General features: G+C 46.9%; 1 protein-coding gene across 1 annotated transcript in view; it reads left to right on the top strand.

Moving 5' to 3' along the window:
* The first annotated feature begins 230 nt into the window (after window positions 1-230).
* Window positions 231-11,477, top strand: part of TMCO1 (transmembrane and coiled-coil domains 1) — a 36,096-nt gene continuing 24,849 nt past the window's right edge. Inside the window, exons 1-3 of the mRNA XM_056523598.1 lie at window positions 231-385; window positions 4,081-4,158; window positions 10,286-10,345. Coding sequence (XP_056379573.1) covers window positions 316-385; window positions 4,081-4,158; window positions 10,286-10,345 — 208 coding nt within the window. The 5' untranslated portion in view covers window positions 231-315. The remainder of the gene's footprint in view (window positions 386-4,080; window positions 4,159-10,285; window positions 10,346-11,477) is intronic.

Raw genomic sequence — 11,477 nt, 5'->3', positions numbered from 1 at the left:
AAGGCTGAGCTGTGACTTGTTACTATGGGCAACAAAGGGAAACTACCTATAAGGCTGAGCGATAAAGCATTGTGGGTTCTGTATTTCACATCTATCCTAAACCCCTCGGCCTCCTCCCCATGTGACCGCAGACTAAGCCACGGCTATCCAGCACAGTCTGAACGTGTCACGTGACGTCGGAGCAGCCGGAAGTAGATACAACTCCGGCCTTCACTCTCCCAGCATGCCGCTGATTTCCGGCAGGGACGCTGTGCGTGGTGACGTCACTGTGGCAGTGCTGACTGGCTCGTAGGGCAGCTGAGGTCTCTCGGCACCATGAGTACTATGTTCGCGGACACCGTGCTCATCGTGTTCATATCGGTGTGTACGGCGCTGCTGGCGGAGGGTGAGTGCGGGGAATGGACGGGCGCTGCTCTAGAGCCCGGGGCCGGTGTGTCCGTATATACAGGTCCCTGTAGGCTGCTGTGTATATACAGGTCCCTGTAGGCTGCTGTATATACAGGTCCATGTAGGCTGCTGTGTATAGACAGGTCCGTGTAGGCTTCTATGTATACAGGTCCATACAGGGGTGTATACAGGTCCGTGTAGGCTGCTGTGTATATACAGGTCCCTGTAGGCTGCTGTGTATATACAGGTCCCTGTAGGCTGCTGTGTGTATACAGGTCCCTGTAGGCTGCTGTGTGTGTATACAGGTCCCTGTAGGCTGCTGTGTGTGTATACAGGTCCCTGTAGGCTGCTGTGTGTGTATACAGGTCAGTGTAGGCTGCTGTGTGTGTATACAGGTCAGTGTAGGCTGCTGTGTGTGTATACAGGTCAGTGTAGGCTGCTGTGTGTGTATACAGGTCAGTGTAGGCTGCTGTGTGTGTATACAGGTCAGTGTAGGCTGCTGTGTGTGTATACAGGTCAGTGTAGGCTGCTGTGTGTGTATACAGGTCAGTGTAGGCTGCTGTGTGTGTATACAGGTCAGTGTAGGCTGCTGTGTGTGTATACAGGTCAGTGTAGGCTGCTGTGTGTGTATACAGGTCAGTGTAGGCTGCTGTGTGTGTATACAGGTCAGTGTAGGCTGCTGTGTGTGTATACAGGTCAGTGTAGGCTGCTGTGTGTGTATACAGGTCAGTGTAGGCTGCTGTGTGTGTATACAGGTCAGTGTAGGCTGCTGTGTGTGTATACAGGTCAGTGTAGGCTGCTGTGTGTGTATACAGGTCAGTGTAGGCTGCTGTGTGTGTATACAGGTCAGTGTAGGCTGCTGTGTGTGTATACAGGTCAGTGTAGGCTGCTGTGTGTGTATACAGGTCAGTGTAGGCTGCTGTGTGTGTATACAGGTCAGTGTAGGCTGCTGTGTGTGTATACAGGTCAGTGTAGGCTGCTGTGTGTGTATACAGGTCAGTGTAGGCTGCTGTGTGTGTATACAGGTCAGTGTAGGCTGCTGTGTGTGTATACAGGTCAGTGTAGGCTGCTGTGTGTGTATACAGGTCAGTGTAGGCTGCTGTGTGTGTATACAGGTCAGTGTAGGCTGCTGTGTGTGTATACAGGTCAGTGTAGGCTGCTGTGTGTGTATACAGGTCAGTGTAGGCTGCTGTGTGTGTATACAGGTCAGTGTAGGCTGCTGTGTGTGTATACAGGTCAGTGTAGGCTGCTGTGTGTGTATACAGGTCAGTGTAGGCTGCTGTGTGTGTATACAGGTCAGTGTAGGCTGCTGTGTGTGTATACAGGTCCGTGTAGGCTGCTGTGTGTGTATACAGGTCAGTGTAGGCTGCTGTGTGTGTATACAGGTCAGTGTAGGCTGCTGTGTGTGTATACAGGTCAGTGTAGGCTGCTGTGTGTGTATACAGGTCAGTGTAGGCTGCTGTGTGTGTATACAGGTCAGTGTAGGCTGCTGTGTGTGTATACAGGTCAGTGTAGGCTGCTGTGTGTGTATACAGGTCAGTGTAGGCTGCTGTGTGTGTATACAGGTCAGTGTAGGCTGCTGTGTGTGTATACAGGTCAGTGTAGGCTGCTGTGTGTGTATACAGGTCCGTGTAGGCTGCTGTGTGTGTATACAGGTCCGTGTAGGCTGCTGTGTGTGTATACAGGTCCGTGTAGGCTGCTGTGTGTGTATACAGGTCCGTGTAGGCTGCTGTGTGTGTATACAGGTCCGTGTAGGCTGCTGTGTGTGTATACAGGTCCGTGTAGGCTGCTGTGTGTGTATACAGGTCCGTGTAGGCTGCTGTGTGTGTATACAGGTCCGTGTAGGCTGCTGTGTGTGTATACAGGTCCGTGTAGGCTGCTGTGTGTGTATACAGGTCCGTGTGGGCTGCTGTGTGTGTATACAGGTCCGTGTGGGCTGCTGTGTGTGTATACAGGTCCGTGTGGGCTGCTGTGTGTGTATACAGGTCCGTGTGGGCTGCTGTGTGTGTATACAGGTCCGTGTGGGCTGCTGTGTGTGTATACAGGTCCGTGTGGGCTGCTGTGTGTGTATACAGGTCCGTGTGGGCTGCTGTGTGTGTATACAGGTCCGTGTGGGCTGCTGTGTGTGTATACAGGTCCGTGTGGGCTGCTGTGTGTGTATACAGGTCCGTGTGGGCTGCTGTGTGTGTATACAGGTCCGTGTGGGCTGCTGTGTGTGTATACAGGTCCGTGTAGGCTGCTGTGTGTGTATACAGGTCCGTGTGGGCTGCTGTGTGTGTATACAGGTCCGTGTGGGCTGCTGTGTGTGTATACAGGTCCGTGTGGGCTGCTGTGTGTGTATACAGGTCCGTGTGGGCTGCTGTGTGTGTATACAGGTCCGTGTGGGCTGCTGTGTGTGTATACAGGTCCGTGTGGGCTGCTGTGTGTGTATACAGGTCCGTGTGGGCTGCTGTGTGTGTATACAGGTCCGTGTGGGCTGCTGTGTGTGTATACAGGTCCGTGTGGGCTGCTGTGTGTGTATACAGGTCCGTGTAGGCTGCTGTGTGTGTATACAGGTCCGTGTAGGCTGCTGTGTGTGTATACAGGTCCGTGTAGGCTGCTGTGTGTGTATACAGGTCCGTGTGGGCTGCTGTGTGTGTATACAGGTCCGTGTGGGCTGCTGTGTGTGTATACAGGTCCGTGTGGGCTGCTGTGTGTGTATACAGGTCCGTGTGGGCTGCTGTGTGTGTATACAGGTAAGTGTGGGCTGCTGTGTGTGTACGGGGCCGCGTAGGCTGCTGTGTGTGTACGGGGCCGCGTGGGCTGCGCTGTGTGTGTACGGGGGCCGCGTGGGCTGCGCTGTGTGTGTACGGGGGCCGCGTGGGCTGCGCTGTGTGTGTACGGGGCCGCGTGGGCTGCGCTGTGTGTGTACGGGGCCGCGTGGGCTGCGCTGTGTGTCTACGGGGCCGCGTGGGCTGCTGTGTGTGTCTACGGGGCCGCGTGGGCTGCGCTGTGTGTCTACGGGGCCGCGGTGTGTGTGTGTGTGTGTGTACGGGGCCGCGTGGGCTGCCGCGTGTGTGTGTGTACGGGGCCGCGTGGGCTGCCGCGTGTGTGTGTACGGGGCCGCGTGGGCTGCCGCGTGTGTGTGTACGGGGCCGCGTGGGCTGCCGCGTGTGTGTGTACGGGGCCGCGTGGGCTGCCGCGTGTGTGTGTACGGGGCCGCGTGGGCTGCCGCGTGTGTGTGTACGGGGCCGCGTGGGCTGCCGCGTGTGTGTGTACGGGGCCGCGTGGGCTGCCGCGTGTGTGTGTACGGGGCCGCGTGGGCTGCTGTGTGCTGTGCGTGGACATTTCCTGTGTAAGAATAGGGGTAAAGTATCTGATCAGAAGGCGTCTGACCTCTGGGTGACATCTATATATGATCCCTCCATTCTGTGAGCTCCAGAGATTCATGATCCCTGTACTCTGGTGTCTCCAGGGCTCCCAAAGAGAATTTGTGGAGTGTGCAGACCCTGCCCTCCATGCAGCTGATTCGGGACCCTATTCTGAAGGTCAGACACTTATCCCCTATACAGTGTATCAGGGTCTAGGGGTTGGATTTTGTTATAGTGTGAGATCACAGCAGGTGTTTGTATATAGTCATATATTCTTATGTTGTGACCGTAGATTTTTGTAACGGGCCTCATGTTTAACCATTTCCTCTCTCTCTCTCTCTAGGTATAACATGGGTTTTAGTTTACAGAACAGATAAATACAAGAGGTTAAAAGCTGAAGTGGAAAAGCAAAGTAAAAAATGTAAGTTACTTTTGTCATTTCTGGCCAACTATATTATGTCACCCAATCTAGAAATAACTCTTCCTTGCCTTTTAAAATGAGTTTTCATATTAGAGAGAACTCCTTTAAAGTGCTACTGTCACTTAACCCCTTAAGGACCGAGCCCATTTCCACCTTAAAGGGGTAGTCCGCCCCTAGACATCTTATCCCCTATCCGCAGGATCTCGGCTGCAGCACCCCCTGTCATTACTGCACAGAGCAAACTCGCTCTGTACATAATGACGGGCAATACAGTGGCCAGAGCATCGTGACGTCATGGCTCCGCCCCTCATGACGTAACGGACTGCCCCCTTGATGCAAGCCCGTCCCATAGACTTGTATTAAGGGGGTGAGCCGTGACGTCACGATGCTCCAGCCCCTGTATTGCCCCTCATTATGTACAGAGCGAGTTTGCTCTGTGCACTAATGACAGGGGGTGCTGCAGCCGAGATCCCGGGGGTCCCCAGCGGCGGGACCCCTGCGATCAGACATCTTATCCCATATCATTTGGATAGGGGAGAAGATGTCTAGGGGCGTAGTACCCCTTTAAGGACCAGAGCATTGTTTGTACATCTGACCACTGTCACTTTAAACACCGAAACAATTCCTCCTGATCTACTAAATATAATATAAAACATAACCTTTAATAGTACCAGTTAAAATAGTCTTAGAATATATATATATATATATATATATATATATATATATATATATATATATATATATATATATATATATTTTATATAGTGAAAAAGTGTACAGTGGAGTTACAGTCAAAAAAAATTGTCAAGATATGAGCCCATGGGTGTACTATCCCCAAAACAAGAGAACTCTGATACACTGACAGCGTACAATACAGATCACCAAATATCTGAAGAGGGGCATATAGATATACAGATGAGATGTAAATATCTCGCAGATTCCTCCAGGCAAGAATAATCTGTCTACAGTTGTATAGTTGAACGCTGGGAGAAGGGGAAAGTGCCCACTTACTGCTAGAATGCCCACTCCTCTGTGCCTGCCTTTTGAGGGACTCGCCTCCTTAACAGGGTGGCCTCAACCACGGTGCCGGGCCCTACTCTAAGTGAGGGAGAAAAACTACAAATAGAGAGGCAGTAGACAGCAGGATAGATATGGATGTACACTCCGGGGCTCAAAATGTGACCAAAATCAATAGATGAGCTCAAAATAGTGTCAAAGAAACAACAATATACAGCTAGCCAAAACAAAAGAAGGATTTTGTCCCAAAATTCCTACGCGTTTCACCTGCCTGGCTGCAGGATCATCAGGGAACAACACTTGGCAGAAAAATGATTAAAAACAGAACCAATCTAAATGTAACACCATTGATTAAACCGTTATGATGGAGAACAGCAAACCGGCTCCGCAACAAAAGCGCTAATATATGTATTTAGCTGATAGTGTGTGGACTCTAAATCAGCGCAGCTGCATGATAATGATCATACACCACACCTCACATAGGTGCTCCCCTCATAGTACACCAACTAGCAATATCTTATCTCTCTAGCTGCAGCTGTGATAGTCGGGTGTATCTATAAGTAGTAGAAGCCATTATATATCCACTGTAGATTTAGTGTGTACAACACGAATATATCATGCAGGGATGTATAGTCTAGGGATTACACCAAACAGATGCTAAGTTATTAATACCTACAGTCTTCACATACACTTCAAGTATTGATAAACAAGGGTATGTACATTAATAGCTGATGCATAGATAAGCAAAGAAGCCGTGGTGTGTAATGGCACTTATACGTCCCCGATGGTATGTAGACCCAGAAATACGTGGATTCTCAGTTGGTGTACACGATGATCTTGGAGGAGCCCCACTATTCCTGTTTAACCCGGTAGCATGATGCAGGCTGATATGTCTGCAGCCACCGGGGGGATCTTTTAAACCCCGCAGAATTCCTGCTTTCCGGTGATGTCAAACACCATGTAGGAAGAAATGCGCATGACCGGAACAGGATATGCGTCATGCGTGACGCTTCAGAGTGGACCGCAAATGCGCCCTTGTGTCATGTGCATATTCATTATATGTTAACCGGCCCGCACAGGAATCCACGCGTCCCAGTATGACGCATGCGTACCCTGCACCAGAAGTATCGAGAGGAGATAGGTGATATATGCGTTTCACCCATGCGTTCCAATTACAGGAAGTACCCATAGGGGAGACTCATAATGATAGCCACAGAATATTAGAGGTATTTATAGATAATACTATTGGGTATGATACAGGGGGTTAGATGATGGTATATATTCATAACTTTAAAGGAGGCTAAAAGAAATATCATCGATCACACACTTTAGATATATTATTGATAGAGCCATAACACATGGACACTTAATAGATGTATAAGATAGTAACCGCTGGCCAGTGCTAACACAATAAATCCTACTTTAATAATTAAAGGCATAGAACAGTATCGACGTGCGGGCCCCTCAGCACCACCACCCATAGGGACCACGATAGTATAATAATTGTAGGGGTGGATTTTGGTTATAATATGAAAAGCTGTCACAAGTAGAGAAAAGTAATAATAAAGGGTATAAAATGATGATGATAATAGAAATATAAGTATATATAAAGCGGCCAAAGTAGTGAGGACATTATATTTCCAGGGGGAAGAGTTATTTGATAAATGACGTAAAACAGAGACTTTCATTGAGGCCTCCAAGGGATACCGTCCCCAGTCTATAAATCCACTGGGTTTCCTTCTGTAAGAGTCTTTGGTCCAAATTACCACCCCTTATGTTAGGACGAACCACCTCTAATACTTGAAAAGTAAGAGCACGAGGGGATGACGCATGAGAGGTCCACATGCGGTTTGATAGGGGCTTGTCCCTTTTATGATTAACGTCGCCGATATGTTCTAAAAACCAAGAGGGAGGTGCAACGCCGAATTTTAGAACATATGACCGCTTTTCATATTATAACCAAAATCCACCCCTACAATTATTATACTATCGTGGTCCCTATGGGTGGTGGTGCTGAGGGGCCCGTACATCGATACTGTTCTATGCCTTTAATTATTAAAGTATGATTTATTGTTTTAGCACTGGCCAGCGGTTACTATCTTATACATCTATTAAGTGTCCATGTGTTATGGCTCTATCAATAATATATCTAAAGCGTGTGATCGATGATATTTCTTTTAGCCTCCTTTAAAGTTATGAATGTATACCATCATCTAACCCCCTGTATCATACCCAATAGTATTATCTATAAATACCTCTAATATTCTGTGGCTATCATTACGAGTCTCCCCTATGGGTACTTCCTGTAATAGGTGATGTAGGCGTTTCATCCATGCGTTCCAATCTCCTCTCGATACTTCTGGTGCAAGGTACGCATGCGTCATACTGGGATGCGTGGATTCCTGTGCGGGCCGGTTAACATATAATGAATATGCGCATGACACAAGGGCGCATTTGCGTTCCACTCTGAAGCGCCACGCATGACGCATATCCTGTTCCGGTAATGCGCATTTCTTCCTACATGGCGTTTGACAGCACCGGAAAGCAGGAATTCCGCGGGGTTTAAAAGATCCCCCCCCGGTGGCTGCAGACATATCAGCCTGCATCATGCCACCGGGTTAAACAGGAATAGTGGGGCTCCTCCAAGATCATCGTGTACACCAACTGAGAATCCACGTATTTCTGGGTCTACATACCATCGGGGACGTATAAGTATTACACACCACGGCTTCTTTGCTTATCTATGCATCAGCTATTAATGTACATACCCTTGTTTATCAATACTTGAAGTGTATGTGAAGACTGTAGGTATTAATAACTTAGCATCTGTTTGGTGTAATCCCTAGACTATACATCCCTGCATGATATATTCGTGTTGTACACACTAAATCTACAGTGGATATATAATGGCTTCTACTACTTATAGATACACCCGACTATCACAGCTGCAGCTAGAGAGATAAGATATTGCTAGTTGGTGTACTATGAGGGGAGCACCTATGTGAGGTGTGGTGTATGATCATTATCATGCGGCTGTTCTGATTTGGAGTCCACACACTATCAGCTAAATACATATGTTAGCGCTTTTGTTGCTGAGCCGGTTTGCTGTTCTCCATCATAACGGTTTAATCAATGGGGTTACATTTAGATTGGTTCTGTTTTTAATCATTTTTCTGCCAAGTGTTGTTCCCTGATGATCCTGCAGCTACCAGGCAGGTGAAACGCGTAGGAATTTTGTTTTGGCTAGCTGTATATTGTTGTTTCTTTGACACTATTTTGAGCACACCTATTGATTTTGGTCACATTTTGAGCCCCGGAGTGTACATCCATATCTATCCTGCTGTCTACTGCCTCTCTATTTGTAGTTTTTCTCCCACACTCAGAGTTGGGCCCGGCACCGTGGTTGAGGCCACCCTGTTAAGGAGGTGAGTCCCTCAAAAGGCAGGGACAGAGGAGTGGGCATTCTAGCAGTAAGTGGGCACTTTCCCCTTCTCCCAGCGTTCAACTATACAACTGTACACAGATTATTCTTGCCTGGAGGAATCTGCGAGATATTTACATCTCATCTGTATATCTATATGCCCCTCTTCAGATATTTGGTGATCTGTATTGTACGCTGTCAGTGTATCAGAGTTATCTTGTTTTGGGGATGGTACACCCCTGGGCTCATTTTTTGACAATTTTTTTTGACTTTGTGTGACACCACTGTGTGTGTGTGTGTGTGTATGTATGTATGTATGTGTGTGTGTATATATATATATATATTTATTTCTTGGTCTTTTCTCAATTCTAAGACTTTTAACTGGTACTATTAAAGGCTAAGTTTTTTATGATTTAGTAGATCAGGAGGAATTGTTTCGGTGATTACATGTTCTAGAATCCTCATGACATTTATTAAGATTGTACTCTGACCACGTACGTTTTGAGATCGGTGATAATACACTGTCATTTTAAGCATTAATATCTCTGGGATGCTTCTACTTAGGATTTTGATTCCGAGATTGATTGTTCGTGACATATTCTACATTAACATAGTGGTAAATTTTCGTCGATACTTGCATTATTTCTTGGTGAAGAATTTCCAAATTTCATGACAAATTTTGAAAATTTAGCTTTTTTCTAACTTTGAAGCTCTCTGCTTGTAAGGAAAATAGACATTCCAAATAAATGATATATTGATTTACATATACAACGGCCCAGATTTATCAAACTCTGAGATTTTTCCACAGCAACCAATTACAGCTCAGCTAACGAGCTCTGGTAAAGTGAAAGCTGAGCTGTGATTGGCTGCTGTGGTAAAATCTCTCCACTTTTTCTCTCACACAGATTGATAAATCTGGGCAAATATGTCTACTTTATGTTGGCATCATAAAGTTGACATGTTTTTACAATTTTTCAGCGAATTTTCAAAATCTGAATTTTTCATGGACCAATTTTAGTTTTGAAGTGGATTTGAGGGCCTTTATATGAAAAATACCCCATAAATGACCCCATTAGAAGAGTGTTTGTTAACCCTTTAGGTGTTTCACAGGGATAGCAGCAAAGTGAGAATTCAAAATCTACATTTTTTACACTAACTTGTTCTTGTACACCCAGTTTTTGAATTTTTACAAGGGGTAAAAGGAGAACCCCCCAAATAACCCAATTTCTCTTGAGTAAGTACCTCATATGTGTATGCAAAGTGCTCTGTGGGTGCACTAGAGGGCTCAGAAGCGAGGGAGTATCAATGGGATTTTGGAGAGGGACTTTTTCTGAAATGGTTTTTGGGGGGCATGTCACATTTAGGAAGCCCCTATGGTGCCAGACCTGCAAAAAAAATAACCACATGGTATATTATTTTGAAAACTACACTCATCAAGGAACATAACAAGGGGGACAGTGATTGCTACAGCGGTTCGGTCCTCCAGTCTGGTCTTCTTCCGTGTTCACAGATTCAGTGTTCACTGCAGTCAGCGTACCGCCAGCCGTAGCTATATGCCACCTCGGCCGGTGATAGGCTGAGCTCAGGGAGAAGGGGAAAGAGCAGAAGATTTTTAGATGTCAATATGCCCCCGAGATTGAATGTGTACAGCACATTTAATGTTATCTGACATTTCTTTTTTCCTTCAAGTGGAAAAGAAAAAGGAAGCTATAACAGAATCTGCTGGCCGCACACAGAAGAAAAAGATAGGTAAGATTACTTTATGGCTTGTAACTTAGTGTTGTTAGTATATGTTACGTTAAAGCGTAGGTCCAATACTTGACTCCCACACGATCTCCTGCTCCAGTGTGGGGGATGGGTTTGCCTAGGCCACCGTACCATTCTCAGCGAACTTCTGTGCAAGAGTCCTGTTAATCAGGAACGGGCTTGTGCATGGAACTTGCTGAGCACAGTATGGTTGTCTGATCACCCACACTCGCCAGGGTAAACTGCGTCTCGCTCACTGGGGCTGAAGATCGCACAGGATTGAAGTATTGAGTTGTGCTTTAAAGGGGTACTCCGCCCCTAGACATCTTATCTAGGATAGGGGATAAGATGTCTGATAGCAGGGGTCTTGCCGCTGGGAACCCTTACGATCTCTCCTGCAGCACCCCCCTATCGTCTGGTGCACGGAGTGAGCTTCGCTCCATGCCTGATGACTGGCGACGCAGGGGCCAGAGGATCAGGACATAAGGCTGTATGGGCTGAAAAGTAGAAAACAGAAAATAAATAAAAGAACTTCCTCTGTAATATACAGCAGCTAAGTGCTGGAAGGATTGAGATTTATAAATAGAAGTAATTTACAAATCTGTAACTTTCTGGCACCAGTTGATTAAATTTTTTTTTTTTCTTCCACCCGAGTACCCCTTTAAGTCTCCCCCTGCCCCCTGTAGCAGATTGAATTTATATAGAAATGAAGGATCAGGTATGCAGGATTTCCGCTGCCCAATCCTCATGTACCCAGGGAGAGAAGTCTCAATCAGATGTGTCTAGCAGTAGCATCCCTTCCTTTCTCTCTCCCCTTCCTTCCTTCCTTCCTTCCTTCCTTTCTCTCTCCCCTTCCTTCCTTCCTTTCTCTCTCCCCTTCCTTCCTTCCTTCCTTTCTCTCTCCCCTTCCTTCCTTCCTTTCTCTCTCCCCTTCCTTCCTTCCTTCCTTCCTTCCTTTCTCTCCCCCCTTCCTTCCTTCCTTCCTTTCTCTCTCCCCTTCCTTCCTTCCTTCCTCTCTCTCTCCCCTTCCTTCCTTTCTCTCTCCCATTCCTTCCTTTCTTTCTCTCTCCCATTCCTTCCTTTCTTTCTCTCTCCCATTCCTTCCTTTCTTTCTCTCTCCCATTCCTTCCTTTCT

The sequence above is a fragment of the Hyla sarda genome, chromosome 6 (genome assembly GCF_029499605.1).
Source record: "Hyla sarda isolate aHylSar1 chromosome 6, aHylSar1.hap1, whole genome shotgun sequence".
Classification (NCBI taxonomy): domain Eukaryota; kingdom Metazoa; phylum Chordata; class Amphibia; order Anura; family Hylidae; genus Hyla; species Hyla sarda.
This window is presented reverse-complemented; position numbering and strand designations above follow the sequence as displayed.